This window comes from Terrapene carolina, unplaced genomic scaffold, assembly GCF_002925995.2.
Source record: "Terrapene carolina triunguis isolate 2854851 unplaced genomic scaffold, T_m_triunguis-2.0 Scaffold236, whole genome shotgun sequence".
NCBI lineage: Eukaryota > Metazoa > Chordata > Testudines > Emydidae > Terrapene > Terrapene triunguis.
The window spans coordinates 14,025,395-14,049,858 of NW_020664587.1; the positions used below are offsets into that span (position 1 = coordinate 14,025,395).

Consider the following 24,464-nt stretch of genomic DNA (forward strand, 5'->3'; position numbering starts at 1 on the left):
GAGCATGCGCCTCACTCAGACCGAAGAATCCCCAAATAATTTAAGGAATCATTTCTCTCACTGAGAAATGAAGCCACCTCTGGGCTGGAACGTGACTGTGGTTTAACAAAGCACAGCAAGGCTACCCAAGCAGTTTAGCATGGGATTGGAAGAATAGCACCATATCCAACTGAAATTGCAAGAAGTGGGAATGTTAGGGAACAAAATGGATTTACACTAAATAGAATTTGCCAAGGAGAGCAGTATTAATAGCTGTCACCTTGTGAGATATGCCATAGGATCTTTCACAGCTGCTAGTTTGCAGGAGTTTGATTTGTGTTCTGATTATCAGGAAGTTGCTGATATATTTCTACTTCTGCATGGCGTACGCATGCCTACTTTGCATGTGCAATTATAAGTGTGTGTGTAAGGCAGGCATTTGCACATGCAAAATTGCACAGAGACTGCAGGTCTCAACTCTCTGAGAGACAGACCCTTCATGATAGGTCTCATCTGAGAGATGGTGCTTCAAGCAGCAGGGTATTTTCTGTATCTTGCACTCTAAATATATCCCTTTCATGAGCATTATTCTTTCTCCTGATGACTCACAACTGGCTCAGACCCCTCTACATGCAACAAAATCATGGGGCAAGAAATTAAAACACAGGCTGCTCAATGAGCAATACAGACCATAGAAATAGATAGCAAAGATCCCTCCGTTGGCTGCGTCACTGTGGAATTTCATCAGGATCTGGTTGGAGGAGCTTTGGGCAGATTTCTTCACTGAGTTCCCCGTGAACATGCCCAGCTGTGGGGCTGTTTGCTGTGGTCCATCCCTGAAAGCACAAGTCAGAAAGAACACAACCACATTACACCTTTCCCTGTTATCCCAGGGTGGGATCAGCCTCTTGGCACTCCGATGCACACATACACACAACCTCCTGTTCTTTCCTGCCCTATCTTTCTTGTCACCACCCCAATCTGCGACATTAGGTTTCCCATTACTCCTTTGGCAGCCAATAACTTCACTTCCAGAGTGGTACAAGTGGATTCTTCCCAGGTTGGCCCATATAATTGCAGGCAATGGGGACTCCAGATGTAACCAGTAATCTGCTTCTGAAGAGAGGGTTCATCTCAGCCTTCTGAACTTTCATCACCTGCCTTTGGAGAATTAAGGCCAGATGGTCCAAAGAGCTCTGCACTTTGGTGCAGAGTGGATGCTGAGCTCCTTTGAATGTCCAGCTCCAGCAGTGGGCACTGAGCACTTGAAAATGTAGCTCTGAGCTCTTTAGGAAGTTTGGCCCCATGTGCCCCCCTCGATGGACCAATGTGGGTGGAGTTATTGACGTGCCGTGCATGACTTCTCCTTCCCTATCCTAAGGGGAGATGAAGATCCTACCCTGCCATGCTCCTGGAGCCAAATTCTCAGCCGATGTAAATCAGCCTAGCTACACTGACTTTGGTGGAGTTACGCCCATTTACACCAGCTAAAGACCTGGCTCCCGATCTCTGGGCGCTTGCGTTTGAACCCAGCTGTCCATTCCTGATGCCACGCTGTGCCCTCGCTCTGAGTGAAAGCGTTCTGTGATTTCACTTTGGACTGCACAGCTACTGATGTCTGACGACAAAGCAAAAGCTAAAGAGGACATCAGCAAATGTAGTATTTCCCCCCTGTTCTATATCTATCTAGTACCACAAAGTCGTTCTGCCAAGGAATAAACAAGCCTGGGAAAACGTCTGCTGGGGAAATCTGAAGCAAAAGGCAATTCCTATTATGCTAGTTTGAACCAGATTCATTTCATCTAAATTCAGCTTGAGGTAAAGACCTCGTCTGCCATTCATAAAAGTATCCTCTGTCAAGAGATTTTCTCTTATTCCCTTCAGCAGAGCATTGCAGAGATGAAGGGCCGGGCTGAGGAGAGAATCCAGCAGGAGGAGGAGGGACCTGTAACCTAATAATGTCCAGTCTCAGCTGGGATGATGTCCTGCATTTGCCCCCAGCAGAGATGCAGCGTCTAGAGAGAGTAATTGGGTCAGACTGGCCGCATGAGGGCGGCATTTGTTTAAACTGCGCACAGCATGGGTTTGATTTCTTTGTTTTTGAACAGGCAATGATCACAGAATTAGGGCTCAGAAAGACCCATTGCCACTCAGTCCTTAGACAGTATTTATCCTCCAGGGGCCAAATTTTCGGTTGCTGTAAACGGCATAACTCCAGTGAAGTCAATGGGAAAAGGATGGTGAGAACTCAAAGTCACTGGAGTGACGGCCAATGTACATCGGCTGAGGAGCCATCTACAGATCTTTGTCCAGTCCCAAATGAAGGGGGTTTCTTTAGGAAACCAGCCCATGTTCAGTCTCATTCCCTCTGGGGACTTTTCATTTGAAATCCAGCCTAAGTTTTAGATTAAGATCACAGAAGCTAAGTTTGGAGAAGATCTCTCCGCTCATCTTGTCCATTCCCCTAAGCCAGCACAACACATGGCTCTATGGAGAAAGGGCCTATCAGACACTGAGCTGATACTAGGCCAAATTCCCATCACTCCTAGCTATATTCCAAACCCCTCCAGAAGCATTCTTCTCTCCACCCCTTTCCCCCCCAAATGCTTTATAATGGCCCAGTCCAGCAAAGCACTCAAGTGCATGAATAACGCTATTGAAGTCAATGGAACTATTCCCGTGCGTGAGTGCTTTGCTGAACCGGGGCTCAAATCCCTACAGATCAGGCAGACAGACGGACTGACTGACCGACGAAGTCAGCTCTCACGCGCCCGCCGAGGCACCCACCAGATGGTGATGAAGTCATTGTAGGGCTCCGTTTGCAGCAGTGTAAAGTTGAGATGAATCCCATACCCTGCAGGCACCGTGATGAGCCAGGTGCAGTCCTGGGAATTGGGGTACTGGTTGGGGAAGCCCGGGGAGTAGACCGTGCCGTTCTGGGTGGTGATATTTCCTCCGCATGGGACTGCACGTCATTAATAACAAAGAAAAACAAATACAATTAACAAACCCCTCCTGGATCCCCTGCCCCTCTTTGCCTACCCTCCCTTCCTTCCCCTGCTGTGAACCTCCTCCCTCCAATTGAGCAGCGATGGATGCACCGCTCACTCCTGTGCCCAACGATGCTGATCTGCTCCTCAGCCCCAGAGGATGATTCAGGAGTGATCCGAGAGTCAGAGGCTGATCCCGATGTCTAACTATAGCTCCCAGCTCCCGTTAGCCCAGAGGGTTCAAGATAAAGGCAAGATTTGAACTCCATTTCTTTTGCACAGTGTCAACAGGGAATAAGCCAGCACTGAGGGGCTGCAGTGACTGGTCTCAACAAATACACGAGAGGACAGAGATAGAGCAGCTAGACAAGACAGTGGTTCTGATTATAGATGGATCCAACCCAATGTGCATGCTAGGAATCTGTGGATCCTGTCCCAAACTTTTCAGCTCCATCCTGTTAACAGTAAACCTTGCTTAGTGCTTCGGGGCTGGGCAGAAACAATTAGAGGCTTTTGGTACCCAGTTGACAGCCAGGTGCGCTGAGAAACCACACCCCACGCTCCAATATAGGGACTAGGGCTCTCCAGCCATGTGTACTCATGGGGGAACAGCATGCTCCTAAACCCGTCAGTGGGCAAAGCTACCCAACCATAAATATGCCACGACCTGGGCCAGAACTGCCGGACAGCTGGTGTTTTAGAGAGCGGATCTGAGAGCAGGGGTGGGGATTATTAGTAGTTGTTATTTGCATGACAGCAGCACCTACATGCCCTGATTGAGATCTGGGGCCCACTGTGCCGGGGACAAACAAAGAATGGGAGGGGAAACAGAGAGGTGATGTGACCTGCCTAGAGACACACGGCAGATGAGTGGCAGACAGGGAACAGACCCCAGGCTTCCTGAGTCCCACATCTAGGTTTTACCCACTGCATCATGCTGCCTCTCTAGGACGCAAGATTTCTGGTGCAGAACCTTTTCCAATCTGCTTGGAACAGCCTTGGTGGATTTGCAGAGCGTGATTAGCCCCCTGCAGACAGGACTGTCTCTCACACCTTGTGCGCCTGATTCTCTTGCTTACACACAGCGCGTCACGCCGGAGTCGCTCCATTGACTTCAAGGGAGTTAGTTCCAATTAACGGTGTAAATCAGATCCGAGGCAGGCCCTGTGTATTTAGTGCCTAATCCCGCTTTGCCTATTCACGTGAGCAGTCCAAGTGAGAGTGTGTGTGTACACACACACACACACACATTTACCTTATATAACAAGGATGAGATTTGCAAAACCACCTCGGAGATTGGGATGCTCAATTCCTCTCAACTGTAATAAAAACAGTGCAACCTAGTGATTTCCAACGGAATCCCTTCAGTGGCTTTAGAAATCTCAGCCTATACAGATTTATTTCAAAATCACTACTTCTCTTACAGTTAAATGGACTTTCCGCTGTGACCTGAACGGGAAGGGGAGATTGTTGGACTAGGGCAACCATTACTCACAGGCAGCTTCTATGCAAAAACAGACAGCGATTGGTGGTTGTGTTTAAGAAAAAAAGTATCTGGAAAGGGAGCATTTGCAATGATATTAATAGAGCTAACAGCCCAGTGACTCCTCAGCAAAAACACCCCCCCAAACTGTACTTAACCACCTCTTACTGCGCCTAAGTATGTGGCTCCTGAAGCATCACATTTAGAAGTACTGCAGGATATGCCAATTGCTTTGTGCTCCCTTCCTCGTGGTGTAGCAGGGTTCTTGCTAAAGAAAGCAAGCAGGGATGAAAGAAAGGGCCGGATGGAAAATGTGGGCAGAATGGTTATTTAAATACCTTAGGGGCTCGCTCCTGCTACCTCCAAGGGACAGTGAAATCAACGAGCATTGAGGGTGTGCAGCACCTGTGGCTAGAACTCAGCACCTTACAGGACTGGGTGCTAATGGGCGGATATTCAGCCACATCTTCAGCGGGTGTGTATCACCAGAGCTCCACTGAAGTCAACTGACACCAGCTGACGTTGTGGCCCTCTATGTTTTATGTCCTCTAGAGCGAAGGAGTCTTGATTCAAAAGAGAAAAACAAACGCAGCCCCCACAGTACAAGGCAAGTTTGGGAGCAACTGGTACAAGCCATCCTGCTTACGGGGGGAATCTTGCACTTCCTAAGGTTTTATATAAAAGACCCTGCTACAGTAAACTGCACATAACTCAATCTCTCTCTCTTGGACTGATGAAAGGCCAAGATAGCCTTGAACAGAGAAACTACACATTTCAGACCTTAAGCATATTCTCACCAACAACCACACACCGCACCGTAGTAACTCTAACTCAGGAACCAATCCATGTAACAAACCTCGATGCCAACTCTGCCCACATATTTACACCAGAAACACCATCACAGGACCTAACCAGATCAGCCACAACATCACCGGTTCATTCACCTGCACGTCCACCAATGTAATATACGCCATTATGTGCCAGCAATGCCCCTCTGCTATGTACATCGGCCAAACTGGACAATCCCTACGTAAGAGGATTAATGGACACAAGTCAGATATTAGGAATGGCAATATACAAAACCCTGTAGGAGAACATTTCAATCTCCCTGGACACACAATAGCAGATTTAAAGGTAGCCATCCTGCAGCAAAAAAACTTCAGGACCAGACTCCAAAGAGAAACTGCTGAGCTTCAGTTCATTTGCAAATTTGACACCATCAGCTCAGGATTAAACAAAGACTGTGAATGGCTAGCCCACTACAAAAGCAGTTTCTCCTCCCTTGGTTTTCACACCTCAACTGCTAGAAGAGGGCCTCATCCTCCCTGATTGAACTGACCTTGTTATCTCCAGACTGATTCTGGTCTGCATATTTATACCTGCCTCTGGAAATTTCCACCACATGCGTCTGACGAAGTGGGTATTCACCAGTGAAAGCTTATGCTCCAATACGTCTGTTAGTCTATAAGGTGCCACAGGACTCTCTGTTGCTTTTTATAGATCCAGACTAACACGGCTACCCCTCTGATACATTTCAGACTGGATGTCAAGAACACCGAGCCATTCGCTCCGGCTAACACCCTGAAACCACAGCTGCAGACACAGGTCTTGCAAACGGAGACTCTTGCCAAGATCATTAAAGAATTCCACCTCCAACAGGGAAAGATTCATCAGCATTTCAGTGATGCAGCAGTCGCTGCGCAAGGGAGACCAGACTGCACATTGACACAATCCTACCACTGAAGCCCAAGAGCTGCAAGGGTCTTTTCTCAGCAAGGGCTCCGCACAGTGGTGGTGATTAAATTTACTTCAGCGCAGCACTCGGTGTTGCAAACCCAAAGCGCGGAGCTGATCATAGCCCCAGTTCTTTACCTTATTTATTTAGCTGCTCCGACACATCATAAAGTTCTGACTTTGATAGGTGTTTGAATGGGAAAAAGGCAAAACTTATTTAGAACAATAAAACATTGCTCTAATCAGGCTCAATGTCAGCATGAAATAGCAGGCTGGGAAAGGAGGAAAAAAAGTAAAAAAAAAATAGAAAGAAAACTAGGCAGAGAATGCTGGCCATGTGCGGCCATAAACCTGTCCAAGAGCTGGCAGTAATTTCTCAGGGGTTAATAAATCAACAAAACGATGATGGTTTCTTAGCATAAGCAGGGAGCACAGATTCTGAAGTTGCCACGTGACAGCGCTCAGGGAAATGTGCTCTGTGGGGAGCTTGCAGAGAAGACAAATCAATGCATTTACAATGTGGAGCCACTGTCCCTGGAGAGATTAAGAATTGATGAGAGCTGGGTTCTAATTTTTGTCTCTGCCACTGAGTTGCTGGGTGACCATTGGCAAGTCACTTGAATGCTTTGTGTTTCAGCTCCTCATCTGTACAATAGAATTGATAATACACAAGGCAGTGGAGCTGAGAGGGTTAGATAATTAAGATCTGTGAAGCCCACCTTTGTCCTTGGAAGACAGGCGCTATGGACCTGGTTCGCAGAGGTTCTGACAATGGGCGCTTTAAGTGCTCAGCACTTTAAAAAATCAGGCCCAACACGCATATTCTTCTCAGGGCCATATACCGCCTTATTGCACAAGCACTACTCCCATTGATAGTCAGCAATGGAACAAGGAAAGAATAAAACGCTGCTAGCCAGAGATGGGCTTGAATCATAACCCCAGATGCAAACACACCCTAACTTTGGAAGACGAACCCAGGTCTGGGTGTGAATTTCACCACTCGCCCACACCGCTCAAAGTGGGCTGACCCCAACTCGCTGATCCAAACACTACCAGGGTCGAGACCTGTATCCGTACTCCACAGCTCAGGCCTGTCTCTAGCAGCAGCTTATGTTTCCAGAGAAACTTTCACCCTATAGGATCACAAAGCACTTTAGGTTTTACAAACGTAAAGAGCCACGGACTGTACAAACGATAAGCACTTTGCTCACTGATGCAATGCAGCTGGCTCTGGGGTGAGACAAAGCAGCTGTTAAACAGTGCACAGCAACGCTACACAAAGGCTTAGGAAAGGAAGAGCTATGCCCTCGAGGATCACATGAATAAAACATAAAGAAACTGCAGACCATATTTTTATCTCTTCTACTGCATCCTCCAGTATCACTGAGCTGCTGTTGCAAGCTTGTTCCCTTCCCACTAATCAGCATCGGAACAAAGCCAGACTGCATACGAGTTTGAATGAACCTGAGTCAGCAATCTGGGCTTTGACCTAGAAAGAAGGTGGATTCAAAATACCAAGGCAATGTCATTTCCTCCTTCCTCCCAGCTGATCCATCAAAATCCCCAAGGCAAGCAAGTTACAAGAAGCCAGTACTGAGCAGACTCCTCGGGCTACCCAGAAAATCCCCATGATGTTCAAAGGTGACCCGATAAAGTCGTACCTTCACACCTGGGCAGTGGGTGGTCCCAGTTCCTATTGGTGCCGTGCTGACACGTCAGGACTGGGTGGCCAATCAGCTGGTATCCAGGAAGACACTCAAAAGATACAGACTGGCCAACATTGTAACCGGCTCCTCTCACAATGCCATTCGCGAAAGGCTCAGGGTCAGGACACTCTTGGAGTTCGTAGGCTGGAAATACAAGAAGGAGACAGGTTCTGTATTTCATGCTTTCCTCTAAAGGCTGGAGTCATTTTTCCCTCCTGCCAAGGGTTTCGTAGTGCTAGAGCCACTGTCCTCACCATATCTTGGTTGTCGCTCTAGAGGATGGAGGTATAATGGGTGGAGGAGGAAACGGGGCATGGGATAGACAGCCAAAATGTCACCCCGATGGACAAAAATCCCTTGATAAATACATGTCCTATGGCGGTAAATACCCCTTTTCTCCCTGCCTTATAGCTGGACATAGGACCAGAAGGGCTTGAAGCTATATAAAAGTGGTCTGATCCGGTATGGCAATTCCCACCTAAAAATCTACCCCCTGGCATGATTAAGGATTTCAGGTGAAATTCTGGCCCCACTGAATTCAATGGGAATTTTGCCATTGACTGCAGTGGGGCCAGAATGCCGCTGTTAGATTCTTCACAATGCTTGGCGGTTTTGGTTTGGTTCGGGTTTTTTGGTGGTGACTCTATAAAGGGTTTAAAGAGCCAAACATTCTTCTGAACGATAGTGATTAGAAAATCCTGCTACCTGGGGCAGCAATGGGCCCCACTTTTGGTTTATCCTGTCTCTACGAGGCCTATATCTGCAGAGTCAACCCAGAGCTCGCTTCTAATGGGGGAAATCTGCCTGGTTGGCAATGGGCTAACATGCTCTGCCTGACATGATGAGTTATGATTGATCAGCACAGCCAGATCTAATTTCCATAGCAATTTCCATGAGATTACCCATGGTGCCTTGGCCTGTGCTTTTCCCCCCTAAATCGTACAAGAGCGCATGAGTTATATGGTGCACGCACGGGAAAGCCGAGGGAAAATTAATGTTTTCAATTAGGTCTGAGTAGCTGCTGTTAGTGCTGTTTCTGGGGAGTCTGCCCTTTGCCAGCCTTTGGCTGCATCACACGGACAGAGAGATACGCTCTGCCTTTTCCACTCCTAGGATGCCTCTCTTCTGTGGGGGCAGGCTCACTCGGCTCCCAGCTGCGGCACATCAAAGTCCACCCTCATCTCCTTCGTCACAAGACACACAGCTCCCCTGCAGGACACCTTGTCCCTTCAATGCTTGAATCCACCAAGGATGGGGATGCAGAGAAGGCCAAGTGTTTTTGGAAATGTAGTACTCGTGAGCGCTCCGGATTGACAGCCCTGCAGACTCAGATATGCACTGACCCATTCCCCTTGAGGTATATATAGAAATGAGGCCGTGTCTAGGTATATACATGGAAATCTGCTTCTTTGGTCTGCTCAGCCCTTGGCTTCTTGTATTGCAATGACCAATGGCCCCTCAGCAGAGAGGCCAACAAGCGAATGAGCCATGAGACTCAACACCCTGCGAGACGACCCCTCCAAAGGCACATTGGTACAGGGACACTGTGAGGGGAAACAGCACTGCTGTTGCCCATGCTGCAGCTGGATGAACCAAGGAGCTCAGCATCCAGGGAATCAAGGAGCCCAGCGCCTTCCAAAAGCAGAAAATCCACTCTGAGAAGTTTCAACAAGAAATGCCCAGAAAGCTCCTGCCCAGAGGGTTTCACAGACTCACAGGCATTCACTGCTCAGGGGCCGACATGTTTAACAGCGACTAGGGATCTGGGGTGCTCAATTTTTCAGGTGCCTGACTTAAGACACCTTAAATGGGGCTTGATTTTGAGAGAGTTGAGCCCCATCCCCCTGAAAATCAGGACTCCCTGTAAGGTGATCTCAAGTTGAGGATGCAAAACCAGAGGCTCTTCAAATTCACTGGTCACTTGTGAGACTTTACGCCAGGGTTTCCTTTTGAATTGGTGCTAATTTATTTCTCTGCTCCCACTCTCATTCTCTGTTAAGATTCTCAAACCATGCCCAACGCCATGGCATAGGAATATTCAGTTAAACTACTGCACCTCTTTTCTTTTAAATGCCCAGTTCCCCTCTCCACAACCCATCTCGGCACAAATCAAGAGTGCATCGCAGCTCTAGGAAACAGAGAGGAGCTAGAAAGACAAGCACCTGCAAAATTCCAAAGCAAGGTCATGTCCATTGGGGACGACTTCTTATGGCACACGACAGTCTAGAGAGCCAAGATCAAAGTCAGTCTGGCCAGAATTAATTCTGAGGCATTTCACTGTTACAAAGCACTACAGAAACATTTGTTATTTGCCTTAGGCGACAGCAGGATGAACGGAACCCAGCTATTAGGATTAAGTATGGATCTCATGTAACACCTTTCCACTCATTTGGATTAAGTCCTCATGGTACTAATTCAACACAAGAGCAGCTCTTGTTCCATCCGTTCCCTCTCCACTGCCAGCCCTGGGGACAGAATTCTTCCTCCCTGCTTGTTTGGTGGCCTTGTTACCTTGGTATTCCAGCTTAAACCCTGGCTTGTTTTGTGAATGGTCGCTGTGGAAGTACACGGTGGTCTCGTGTGACGTTGACAGCAGGGAGCCCGGGATTTCAGTGCCGCTGAACCTGCCAATCACGTTACTGGTGTCGTACGGTCCATTCCGGATTTCAATGAAATCGTGGTTCGGCTCGGTGGAGAAGTTCAGAAACTGGATGTGGGCGCCTGAGAAGGAGAAGAGGAGGAGGAGGAGAAGAAATGAATGCAACGGTCAAGCCAGTCTGCTAGTTCGGAAATCGGCAAATACCGATGGGTCAAGCAGCAGGACCTGGAACTATATTCAGCAAGTGTCTGATGCCACAATGAGCCTGGTGGTGGATGTACCAGGTGCATGCAGGTGGATGTACCAGGTGCATGCAGGTGGACTGAAGGAACCTGTTTATACGCAGGTAGAATACATTTGCTGTGCTGTTGAATGTCCCAGGTACGTCCAGACAGAAAACACCTGCTGTACTGACTGTACCAGCTAAGCTCTTTCATTCCTGTTATTTCAGTGGAGTGCTGCAACACAGTAGGCAAAGTGGACACTCAGCAGTTGAGTGCTGGAGCGTTGAACATTCGTACTCTTTTTAAAAATCATTCACCCCACTGTTTCAGTGGGAACCATTGCTTAAGAACATAGGCCCTTTGGGTATGTCTACATTGTACACTAGGCTCAGGCTCTGACCCAGTTGTGAGCCCAGCCTCACACAAATCCATCTGACTCGGGTCAGCACTCAGGACCTGGGTCCTAGGATCCAGTTAGCTGGATGGGTGAGAGCCTGGGTCCAGCTGTGACTCGGGTCCACGCCCTGTCACTTTGTAGTGTGGATGCAGGTCATGCTGTAGACCCAGGTCAGAAGGTCTGAGCAGTGCAGTATGGACGTGTTAGCACGGCTGAAAGACCCGGGTCCAGCAATTGCAAACCCAGATTTACAAAGCAGCCTGGACGCTCAAGCATGGGCAGGGAAACAGTGAGTCCACAAGCCCGAGTCTCACAAACATGGCTTAGTGAACAGTGTAGACAGACCCTTTATGTCCAAACCTCCAGCCACACACATCATGAAATAGGCTCACGCCTTACCTTACCTCCATCCATCCAGAGAGAGGAGTCCATCTGTTCCTAGTAGTTCTCAACCTATTTACCAGTGTGGGCTGCATATATGGCCTAGAATGTGTTTTATGGGCTGCATCCAATACTACCTATATGGCCCAGAGGATGCCACATGGGCCGCAGCTCTGTGCTGATTGGGCCGCAGGTTGAGAACCACTGACTCAGACTAATGCTCTCTCAGGGATAAGTTCAGCATGGGGACCAGATCACCACTTCCACTGCCTTGTGAAGACCAGGTTTCTGACAGAAACGAGTCAGACACACGCTCCCATCTTGCACAGAGAGTGTGAGAATTTAGCATTCAGGCGCTGCTTAGAGGGACACCATGATCTAATTGTATCTTGATTTGCCCTTTAAACAACTCAGCTGGTTCTATAAGGGACGCTTCTCAAGCTAATGGCCCAGTGCCGCTGGAGTTCCTGCGCTGCACTGTTTGCGGCTGGATTGTGACTGGGTCCTGAGCAGATGTGCTATGAGGAAGGGGAGCACCAGGCAAATCTCTCCCCCTTTCCGCATGCTGTGGTGTGTGACCGAGCCATGATCCGGGTGGCCAGCTGGGGTGCTGGGGGAGGCAAGGCTGTTGCATTCCTGACTGCACCCCAACATACAGAGGCATGCGTGATTACAACAAGGGGGAAAGCTTCAGTCCAGAAAACTCAGAAGTGACCCAGAGAATCAGCGGTATTTGCAGAGACCTTCCAGATTAACCCCTGAGTGCCTACCATCACATAGGCCACAAGCAGAAATAGGCACTCAGAAGCAACAGTGTTCGTCTGAAGAAGCGGCAGGCTTACCGAACCCTACGGGCAGAGAGATCCTCCAGCTGCAGTCCATGTTACTGGGGTAGTTTCCTGGGAACCCAGGACTCAAGATCACTCCTTCCATCTCTTCTGTGGTCCCACCGCATTGGGCTGTAAGATTGACAAGGGCCTGATGTTAATGGAAAGGATCTGCGGAAAGGTCACTTACCACTTACACAGGGATACAGCTGCAGCCATCCATTTATTTTATGGAAAAGAAGAAAAATTCACCATGGAACTAACATGATATTTGCCAACCATCACCCTGATCACCCCAGTAGTATGTTGCATGTTTTTCCTGCACTCTGTGTCTGACCTATTAAAGCTCTTATCCTGTGACTGGATCCATACCTCTGAGCAGCTCTGGCCACAGCATTGGGACCTTAGGTTGTAAGGTGTTAGAAGCAGGGGGCATCTGTTACCATGCAATATCAAGCCCAATGGGGCCTGCGGGCGGTAACTATTTCAAAATACAGCTAAGAAATCTATCTGTCTAGTCCTTACGTTGATTCTGAGTGCCTCCGTTTGATCCAAATCAAGGTGGAACCGTTGGTATGATATTTAGCAAACTCTGGACAATTATAAATACAGAACAATGCGTATATGCAGTTGGCTCAAATGAAACCTCTACAAAGGCCAGTGCACAAACATCAAAACAAACAAGATGTTTACAAAAGACGACAGATTAAATTTCAACTCAAGACACCATCTTATCTGACTGACCTCTGCGTTACTCTTGTAATACATTCCAACAGAAGACATGCACTCATATCCCTAATCCAATCTGACACTGAAGGTACAGATTTCCCTTTGTCCAGCATCTCACTATGCATGCTCACGTCTGACAATGCTTCTCTTGTAAGGTTTTTTTTTCCCCCTTGATGTCTGCTTAACATAACTGCTCTTAAATTATGTAAAAGGAAAACATCTGGATTAAATAAACTGAGAGAAGCCAGCAAACCTTGCCAGGGAATTAATATGTTTTCTCCAGTGCTTTGGGTGCTTTTGTATATGGTTTGGAAATGAGAGAACCACGAAGAATCCAATCTCTGGTTTTACATTTAGGTGAAAATTGTCATACTTGGGAGATGCTTGGCACATATACGTAGAATTTCACACACACACACACACACACACACACACACACACACGTTGCTAACTTGCTTGATTTTCACTCAATGAGCTGCCGGTGCTCAGCGTCTCCGAACACCAGGTCTACACAGCCTGCGGCAGCGAACCTTGGAGCCCGAATTGACAGACTCAGGCTCATGGGGCTCACGATACCACACTAAAAACAGCTGTGTAGACACAGCGACTTGGGCTGGAGCTTGGACTCTGAGGCCTAGGCAGGGGGCAGGCATCAGAGATTGAGCCGCGACTTAGAAGTGCTGTCTCCGCAGCTGTGTTGAGTGCGGTAGCGCAAGCCCGAGTCTGTTGACTTGGGCTCAGAGGCTTGCTGCCGTGGGCTGCCACTGGTTGTGGAGACGTACCCTTATTTAAGGCGCCTAAATATGGATCCAGCTTTACACTCTTGGGATTGAACAAACCAACCCCAGCCACACACTGTGTTCCTTTATTAAAACAGCAGTGACCCGGTCCTGCAAAGGGGTCGCCCCCTAGTGACATCACTGGGATTTGGAGGAGAAGAGAAGTAAGTAGGTAGGTAGGTAGACAGATAGGCAGGCATGTAGGGGGAGGGACACACAGACAGAACTTTCCAGCACTACACTAAAGGGACAATCTGGAGCAAACCCCAGTATTATTTGCATCGTGGTAATGCATAGACGCCTCAGTCATGGACCAGGGCCCCATTGTGCTAGGCACTGTATAGACACTAACGTCTACAACAGGGTCTTGGCCCATGACTGGGCTCCTAGGTGCTATGCCAACACAAATACATCATAGTAACGATAATATAAGAGTTTTTTGTTCTTGCTTATCTATCCATTAATCTTGGAGGTCCCCGTGGCTGCAGTATTGAGACGCTGTTCCCAGCACCTGAATTCCTTGACTATAATGCTGAGCCAAAGGGGTTCTGGCTCCTTTCTAAGCAGCTCCCATTGGCAGGAGTCCTACCCGCTCACTTCTTTCTGCTGTAAGTATCTCTCTATTTATTTCTGGCCTGTAGATCATCAGATAAAAGAGCCAGCAGCTATTATAATTACGGTAAAGCTAAATGATGTGAGCTGGAGCAGCAGGGGCCTGAAATAACTGTTAACTAACTAACGCTATTAAATGCATAAATGTCTCTCTCGCAAAGTCATAAAGTGCAGAATATGAATATTAAACATCTAGAGTTGTTAAAAAGCAAAATATTGCCTTAAAATAACCCAAAAGGTCCCGCAAGCCGCCTTCATGCCTCTGTTTCTACAGTACCTGCTCCTGCCCTTATGTAAATCAATAGCCTGACACTTGTTCTCCTCAACAGGAATAGGATGGGCCCTACAGGTCCACCACCTTTAACGCTGCTGGCAACTCATCACCACCTTTCCCCAGGACATCACCGTAGGCAAGCATGGTGAACGAGGCATGGTGAGCTTCTGGTTCTTTACCGTTCTTCTTTTCCTGCAGGGTGACCACCACTGAATGCCAGGTGGGGGGAATGGCTCTCCCTCTACACAGGAGTGATGGTTCTGTGATGTAGATTCACTGATGGGGGCTTTGTGAATCGAACCAAACCAAGTTTTGTTGTTGTTTTGGATGCCAGTCCCAGTCCCAGTGCTACCGGTCCTTCCCTTTTCACCCACGCTTATTCCCCCACATTTTAAAAGGGCACCATATAGAAGCGGCTAAGCTGCGGCACGAATCCTACCGATGCAAAGTGGAGGTGGATAATTCCAGCGCCGGACGGTCCCCGGCATGCAGGAAATGTGTGAGTGCCCCTACAAAAAATAAATAAAATAAGATGTTTAGAAGATTTGGGGTTTCTTTGTTTCACAGCAACGTTGAAGTCCAGAAAACAAAAACTTTCCCGATTTGCAAGTGTCTAGTACCTGGAGGGCATAGCCTGGCTCACACTGAAAGGAGACGACATCATTAACCAAGTACCTCTCTCCAATCTTCAGGCCATTCCCAGGCACTGCAGGTTCCGGACAGCTGGACAGGCCGACGGCTGTGAAAAAGAAAGCGTGAAACTGAAAGCTCAAAGAGAGAGGGGAATGTGAACTATGGCAAAGGCAGAGAAGGAAGAACCTTGGGTCTCAATGGGACAAGGGCATCATACTTACAGACGCACGACAAACAAGGGGGAGAGAGACCACAGGAGCAAACACAGAGAAAGATCCAATGCAACTGAGCGTGTGTACTGAAATGAGCATAAACCACAGAGGGGAATCTGCATCTTAACTCACTGTGACCCTTCAATGGTCGCTAATGACCTCCCCCATAGAAATCAGACGGGGAAACTCCATTTTGCCATCTCCATCTCCCTATGAAATTCCCCCCAAAACAGTGTATCGTGGCATGCCTTGCCCAGTCCAGCTTTGAATGCCTCTAGTGATGGGGCTTCCGTCACTTCCACTGGGAGACCATCGCAGGGTCTAACAGAACTCACCACTGCCCTATTTCCCCCTGTTAGTCACCTTAAATTCACCCTTCTTCCATTTTACCCCATTGGTCCTAGTTCTAATCCTCCTCTACACAATCCCTTTACCTCTGGGCTGGGAACACCTGTACCCGCCAAAACCTCTTCCCAAGGGCCATCGGCAAGAAAGCTGGATCCCTAGAATTAAATTTGTTCTGCATCCCGTGTGACTTTCTTTTGCCACCTAACCTGATCTGTATGCCCATGCCATGGCTCCCGTCTTCCTAACAGCCCTAATCACCTTTCTCCATCCTCCATGAAGAAGCTCCAGCATCTCATTTACATCCTGGCCTCGGAAGCTTTCTCTGGTATCTTAATAGTTCCCCACGCTCTATTCTCTAGTGCTTTATTCAGTCCAATTTTATTCGTCTTGCATGAGCGGGCTCCCAACACTTCCCTTGGGGAGGGTATTCGTTGGATATGAATAAGTAAGATGTAACCTTCTGGTTGACAGGCATGAATGCTACTGATCAGACCTCACTGACTCAGGGCTAGTCAGCAGTGTAATAATTGCTGTATTATACATAAGCAACAATACATCAGTCTTTAAAGTAACAAAGAGTAGAAAAGCAAAGCACTGAGGCAACTAAAGCCCCCCTGAGAATGTTAAATTGTGTTTGTATTCATGTTGCTGTACATCATTCTGTATCCGATGTTGCCTGATCTGTAAGAAGAGGAAGCCAATCCCAGTTGTCCCTTGCTTGACCAACTCCATTTTATTTGAGTCACGCTTGTAGTACAAAGAGTACATTATTTTTCTTGTATGTAATTTATCCGTTTTGGGGACAGAGATGGCACAATCCCATTTTTTCCCCTCTCTCTCTGCCCCCTCCCTCTTTCTCTTCAATTATGGAATAAATTTATCATTCGAGACAGGTAACAGTAATAGATGTGGGTCTCTCATAGCATCTAAATCGAATATTCCATGAAGATTTTACTCAATCCCGTTTCCTTCCAGGCCACAATTACAATGGGAAGGAGGCCCACTGCAAACAGGATTAGCAACCCCAAAGGTCACCTGTCCGGTGAGGTGCTCTCCTCTTTATGTATTCCCCCATCTCCCACTTCTATGGCGCCACATGGAGATAAAATTAAGACAGTAGTTTGCAGTCACCTCATGCCCACCGTAGCTCAGCTGTCTGCCAGAACCTCCCTCACTCACCACACTAACAGCTGTCGCTAAAAGATAACCTTCAGCATCATTCCAAGGGCTAACGTTCTGCTTCGACTCTACAATCTGGAGGCTGAACTACAAAGCGGGGGGAAAAAAGAAATAACGTTGACACGGGTTTGATGGTGACTCCCCTTCTGAAACCAGAGTCATGCTTCCTGACAAGAAAACACGCATGGCCACACGTGTAGCTGTATCTCCTGACCTTCAGGGAGTAGTGAGAGCAGATTTGAATAACTTCTCACACAGAACAGTGGGTGACTGAGTCATCCCAGCCAGGGCTTTGTCAAGCCTGACCTTAAAAACCTCTAAGGGAGGTGGTGGAAGCACCTTTCCTTAGAGGTTTTTAAGGTCAGGCTTGACAAAGCCCTGGCTGGGATGATTTAGTTGGGGGTTGGTCCTGCTTTGAGCAGGGGGTTGGACTAGATGACCTCCTGAGGTCCCTTCCAACCCTGATATTCTATGATTCTAAAGTCCATTCATTTCCCTCTGGCTTTTGGGCATGTGGAGATAAGGGCTATTTCTCAAGGGATCAGATCGGGGGAGAGGTGGAAGAAACACTACATATGAGCTCACCTCACGCTGCTTCCTTCCGGTGTTCCTAAGTGTACAAGCTGGAAACTTCCTGTCCCAGTCTCAAAACCAGACCCCAAAATGGGGCACCCAGTATATTTCAGCCAACGCCTCAGCTGAGAACCATGATTATCTATCCACCTCAGGGTTTTATACTGCCGACCATCACCGTGGTATCTGGGTGCCTTCCATGTAAAACCAATGGCAGTAGCCACATCGTTGCTAGACTTCATGGACTCGCTGGCGTTCTCGCTGTTGTACCTTGCACTAAGGTACTGCTTTACTAATGAACCCATTAGGAGCGAGGTGCTCTTATCTCCATTTCACAGAAGGGAAAACTGAGGCAGAGGGTGGTGAAATAACTCAAGGTCGCACAACAGAAGAAAATGGGTCAGAACCCAGGAGTTACTGACTCCCTGCCTCATGCCCAAAACACTGCCTTGAATTAGAGTCTTCATAGCAAATGACCAACCTCTCTTGGGCTACCAAAGCTGTCAAATCCACTCTTTCTAATCATGACTCCAATCTCACCACCACCACCCGAGGATGCGCCTGATGGGTCAGGTTTGACTGTTCCTGGCCCGTTGGTCACGGCAGTCCCAAAGGACGCAGGTTCTCTCTACAAGCAAGACTCCTCTAGTAAAGAAACAAAAGCCCAGTGGGAAGAAAGTCATGGGATATGGGCACATTTGGCGACATGCTGCCCAATGGCTAGGAAAAACCACGGTTGAACTTGGTGGTCGCTGGCTGGATTAGCACGTGCCTGCAAGTGAGTTGGTAGGCATGGAGGAGGGGCTGGAAATGCAATGAGGGGACCTGGGATCCCCACAGAGTTCTGATGGTCTCCCTCAATAATCAAACAAGTACTAGGAAGCACCAGGGTGACCCGCCCCCGAGAAGGAGAGGGCACGACACCCTCCAACACATGTGGGAGACTGATGTATTCCCCAGCAAGTCGCTCATCTGCTGACCCACCCAAGCCTCTTCCCTGTGCCTGTCTGGCAGCATTCACCTGGGGGTGCCCCCAGGCTGCATGGAGAGAGAGAGAGGATTCTGGCTACAGATGTGTACACTGCTGGGAACAATGGGCTGGATGGAGAGAGGAGGAAACAGATGGGAAGCAGATCTGCCAGGTGGGCTGGTGGCCCAGCCGATGCCTCACACCGCTGCCGCAATGTCAAAGCATGCCTGGCCAGCCCCTTTCTCATCGTGCTGGGGAGATCCTTTGCACCCTGCTTCCCAGGCTCTTCGCCGCTCCGTAGCAGAGACACCAGCCCAGAAGAGATGACAAGCCCCAGGCAGCTGGCTGAGTGGCAGGTCTCACTTTCACAGACCCAGAGACAGCATCCTTTGCAGACAGGCAAGCCGTAAACAAGAGCAACACTGGGGCTTCAAGGAGAGAACGTGGCGGGGGACAAGAGGGAGAGGGCAAATCCGTGCATGACGTTGGGGACTAAGGGAAGTGGCAGGAAACGGGGGTGAGGGTGGAGGAGATGGCAGGAAATGCAGGACCCTTCTGCAGTTACTATGGAAGCTTCTGTAGTGCAACAGGGACGGAAGAATGGTGAGATGACATGCTTGGAGGCTGCCCTATTTACCCCTCCCTGGGCAATTGTAGCTGGGCCAGGACGGGCCTGGCACAGCTTTTGGGCACAACCGTGGTTTTGCCAGAGACCAAAGACACAGAAGGCAGCCTTGGGGCCAGCCTGGGCCTTCACATCTCCACCCCAAACCTGCTGAGGCCAGGGCTCTCTTGAGGGGGGGAAGTGGTACTGAGCTCTCCAGCCTGGCTGGCTGAGTGGGAGCTGCCATCTGGGTTAGACGATGGGAGCCAGGTTGTGGACAGAGCAAAGCTCCGGTGCCAAACAGTCTTCAGGTGTGAGAGAGAGAGAGAGTGTGTGTGTGTGTGTGTGTGTATCTGGGCAGGGAACTGCAGTCGGATAATAAGTATTGTTATTTGTATTACTGTAGTGCCCAAGAGCCACCCTGATGGACCAGGCCCCCTTGTGCTCGGCACCCTACAAACACAGATCAGAAAGCCAGGTCCCTGCTCCAAAGAGCTCACAACCTCAGCAATGGAATGCAATACGGGGGTAATTTACTTGCATAAGCTACCATCTAGGAACCCCCCTGAATGCTCACACTCAAGCTTAACTCAGAGCAAGAGATGATGCCTCACACTCCCACTGGGAACTCTAGAGAACAGGGGAAGGCGCCTGGATGTGGTTAGGGGAGAGCTCTCACCTGCAGTTCAGTTCCTGGATGCAAGGGGCGAGCTGGAAACATGGATCTGGTTTGGCTCATCTCTAGGACCTGCTTTAAAGGACAGATGGAAGCAATCCCCCCCCCCCCCCGTCCCAACTCAGAGATAGCAGCATGCAGGGAAGTTATCCCAGTCAGTGGGAAGGACCTTGGCCCGAGCTGATCTAGCGACCATCAAAGAGGGATGGAAACAATGGCAAAAAATATGGTGGGGCCCTATGCAATGCCTCCTTCTATGCAAACTGCGTATCTTCAAACTCTTCCCCCTTCTACCAGCTAAACAGATTCCCTCCAACCCTCCCCTCGCACCCGGGTCATGAACGTTAGGAGAGAACTCCCTGCTCAAACACCCCTCCCCCCAACACACCACTCATCAGGGAGCAACATGTAATGGCTCAAACCTGGAAATGTCACCTGCTCCCACGCAGGGCATTTCTCCTGTATCTATTTCGGTAGAGCGCAGAGGGAGGGCTAAGCGCTCCAGCAGGAGCTAACCAAGGGAAAGCAGCACATGAGCCAATGAGCAGCTGAAAACCCTCCCAATCCTTGCAGAGAGATGAACGCAAACATGCCTCCTGCAGCAAAGCCCACGCTAAGAGATCTTCCCTGGGCAGTGAGGCTTACTGTTTGCCTAATAGCTGGCTCTGGCAATGGCAACAGCCTGCTACTTACAGGTAAAGGAGCTCTTCTTCAGCTCAACTAGCCAAGCCATGTGCTTTGGGGGCTGACAGTCCGGGGTTCTGTCCGTGGTGGCGTCTCTGTATATTGTCTCCTTACCAAATGGCACCCTATCTGTTATGTGGCAGGAATCAGTGGGTGAAAAGTGATGGATCAGACCAGTTGATCATGATGGTCCCTTCTGACTTACAAATCGAGGAATCTAGATGCGTTGCAAACTCCTGCAGCCTCGGGACGCTGGTTCTGTGCATGGGATTGTGTTTTGCTACAGTTGCTGGGGCCAATCAGTATAAAAGCCTGCGACTCACTCACATACGAAGGAGCGCTCCTTCAGCTCAAGCGGCGGGGCTTGTGGTTCTCAGTGCTGGAGGTCCTGGGTACCAACCCTGGTCATATATATCAAGCCAAAGCTCACCATCCCCCAAACCAAAACATTCCGTAGGCATGGAGCAAATGACTTAAATGAACATCTGGTAAAGAGAATAAACTTTAAACGCTAAACTCCCTCCCCGCCCACCCTGAGTCAATCTCATGGTTTTGAGGGATCTGACTTGTGGGTTTTGAACATTTGGGGCTGGTAATACTGCGATCAGGTCCAGATCAAAGAGGATATTGCTTGTTCCTGATACAGCCTCGCTCCCAACAGCTGCTGTCCTGCACCCTTCTCGGTTCAATGATTATAAATCAGAGAAGAGACATGCCCAGCCCATTTCAACCAGCTCTTGCTGTGGTTAACAGTTCCCTGAAGCATCTGCTGCTCTAGGTTTCACCTCTGGCTGTGCTCCGAACAGATGAGCGGTTCCTGACACAGTAACTGAGCTTCCTGGAGCACAGTGTTGGCCAAGACACTGACGAGGAATAATCTACAGATCCCCGCCACATGGCGGGAGAAATAAATAGCCCTGCTACCTACCCGTAACAAGCAACCGGAAACCGCGAAGCATTATACCATGCCAAACACCAGGCAACACGGGGCCGGCTCTGCTCCCAGTGGAGGTCAAAGCTCCCACACTGGCACAGGGGATGGGGCCCCAAAGGAAGATCTCCAACAACTTCAACATGCAGTACACATATTAACCGATCCTCTCAGCAAGCTGTCACTCCCATTTGACAGATGGGGAGCTGAAACACGGAGAAATTAAGTGACCAGCCCGCATAACAAGTCACTGACAGAGCTGCAGTTAGAACACAGGACTCCTGGGCCACTACATCGATCCCTCGGGATCCCAGCCATGGAGCAAGCCAGTGGCTCGGCTACAAGGAGAAACTGTTCAGACGAAAAGCTGTTTGGGGCAGGGATTGTCTTTTTATTTTCTCTGAATGCAGCAACTTGCACAATGGGGCCCTGACCCCTTCATCTGGGGCCTCCAGGTGCTTCCACAAAGCAAATAAAATCCACAATCATTTATGTGTATGACAGTAGTGTCCACAGGTCCCCATGCAATCAAGGCCCCGCTGCGTGGTGTGCTGCAAACACACATAGTAAGAGGCGGCTCCTGACCCGAAGAGCTTACACACTAAACAGACAAAAGGTTGGAGGAGACACAGAAGGGGAAGAGACTTATGCAAGTTCATAACCTGTATCTCCTGAGTCCCACTCCAGGGTCCTAGCCTCTCCCAAGCCCGCCTCCTCTCCTGCCGTTTTGTTTTAACCATTAGCACACACAGGCATAAACAGAAGCAACCTGGAAAGTCTGGTAGAAGCAGACATTTCTCAAGGGTAGAGTCTCTGCAGATAGGCACCTGTACAGCACAGGACCTTATGCCGTTTTGTGGACATTTTGCAAATGAGAAACAGTCTAAATCTATCTGCGGCTTTGGGGAGAAAAAAACCCACAATCTGTTGGCTCAAGATCTGAAGGCGAGAGTCATGTTTGTGAGCAGCTGTCAAGACAGGGTGTCCAGCAAGAAACAATTATGTTCACATCGCCTGCAGGAAGATTCCATTAAAGGAGACAAGAGTCCCGGCACATCTCTCATCAGTTCAGTGCTGCTGATACCGATTCAGGCATGAGTCAGAGAGTCAGAATATCTCTGTATATTAACCTCCACGCATGTAGGGAGCAGAGAATGCCCTGGATTGGTTGTTGTAGACGTACACTGTAAATGCACAAGCCTGCTTGCTTCCACTGCTGTTACAGATACCTTCAATTTCATAACAGCTATCATTCTGCTACCTACAGTTCATACATTGCTGGACTCTGTTCCAGCTATCATTCATATACCTACAGCCACCTCTGCATGGCTGTCTGCTGTAGCTTTACCAAGAGACAGCTTTTCTGGATTGACCAGATCTGGTCATAGATGAGGAATCAAAGTACAGGCATCAGGAAGAACGAACCTTTGGCTTCATGATCAAAACTTGCCGGTTCTCTTTAATGAAAATCCCTCCCACCCCCACTCCAGTCAGACGCAGTGTACTGCAGAGATGCACACAATCCAGGCCCCCTTTCATATGGATGGCTCCAGGCTCCCTGTCCAAACCCATGAGATGCTCCCACATCCTCCTGGAGTGGAGGTCCAAGCATGGGAAGTGACCCTACGTCACGTTACCTCCAGATCCCTAGTGGTCAGACCCTTTAACAGTGATTGGGGATGCACCAACACTTGAATCTTTCCAATAAAAGACTGGGAGACAGCAATGGAACATGCCCTAGATTGCCTGGGGCAGCAGCTGCTTTGGCAGAACGGTCTTCCTCAGGATTTTCTATTCAGTTCATGTTAAGAAGCCTCCCAGGTCTGATGTCTCAGGCTGTGAAAGCCATTAATAAGCATGCCTCTGCCATATTCCTCTGCAGCATCTAACTTGTTGCTTCACAAAGTTCATTGGGACGGGAGGTGGGTTATGACAGACACTGTCGCAAGCCCACATTCATTTCTATTCTTTCATTCCACATAGGGCCAGGTGCTATTACAAAGCGGTGCCCACGGCAACAATCTCTGCATCCCAGCACAAGGAGGAAGTCAAGTTTGGAAGACAGCCGTGCACGTACGCTCACCACACACATTCATGCACTGGGGGACTGACATGGCGCAGCAGCGGAGTACAGCGTGTGTAAGTGCAAGGCATAAAGTGCCGAGGAAGTGCAGGGGACCCTGATCTATGAACCTGCAGGCTGCCAACTTACTCCTGCCTTGTAACAGGGGCGAGGCTAAACAGGGGATGTCACAGCTAAGCGCATCAGCCACAGCACGAGGATCACATGTATGAAAATACCTCCTTGGCCATGTCCATTCTATGCCCACATGAATACCTCTTTTACACCCTGTGCACTTGACCGCAAGAGAGTAGGCTTGGATGGTGTTTGAGCACTGGGTCAAAACCTGGCACTTAACCTCACTTGCACCACCCACCTTATGTAGCCTCCACTTGCACTGAATGGTCACCACCTTACACCCCATGCTAGGACCTGCAGGATCAAAGCTAGAGCATGTGCTGTTACAGGAACCCATCTGGGACCCGCGCTTACTTTTGTATTCCAAGTGAAATCCCGCGGCGGACACGCTGATATCTGAGTAGAAATGCAGATAGAGCTGGTTCGAAGTGCTGTTCAGCAAAGCAGGCACCGTCGTACCTGGGAAAAGAGGAGGGATGTATGGTACTGTAAGGTGTTTTTTTCTCCTCCCCTTTATATGCCGAGATTTGCTGCATAAATCTGAGAAGAATCTGAGAACAGAAAGTCCTTTAATTTAACAGCCCGCTCAGTTTGAACAGGTTCTCATGAGTCCAGGAGAGGAATAGCCAAGAACGGTCGGAAAAGACGTTTCCCAAGCCTAGAGACACATTTCATCAGGTAAAGTCTTATCAGCCAGAGAGCAGCCGGACTGAGGGATTGAGAGATCGACTTGGTGATGA

The 24,464-nt window shown here is 48.9% G+C and overlaps 1 protein-coding gene across 3 annotated transcripts in view; it reads right to left on the reverse strand.

Annotated features, from left to right (window-relative positions):
• The window catches only part of CSMD2 (CUB and Sushi multiple domains 2), a 376,903-nt gene that overhangs the window by 80,270 nt on the left and 272,169 nt on the right, over positions 1 to 24,464 (reverse strand). For all 3 annotated transcript variants that reach the window (XM_026657125.1, XM_026657127.1, XM_026657126.1), the window contains exons 33-40: positions 24,079 to 24,183; positions 15,335 to 15,453; positions 15,154 to 15,223; positions 12,336 to 12,452; positions 10,404 to 10,613; positions 7,848 to 8,036; positions 2,767 to 2,944; positions 670 to 815 (exon numbers count right to left, since the gene is read on the reverse strand). In XM_026657125.1, the coding sequence (XP_026512910.1) occupies positions 670 to 815; positions 2,767 to 2,944; positions 7,848 to 8,036; positions 10,404 to 10,613; positions 12,336 to 12,452; positions 15,154 to 15,223; positions 15,335 to 15,453; positions 24,079 to 24,183 (1,134 nt within the window). The remainder of the gene's footprint in view (positions 1 to 669; positions 816 to 2,766; positions 2,945 to 7,847; positions 8,037 to 10,403; positions 10,614 to 12,335; positions 12,453 to 15,153; positions 15,224 to 15,334; positions 15,454 to 24,078; positions 24,184 to 24,464) is intronic.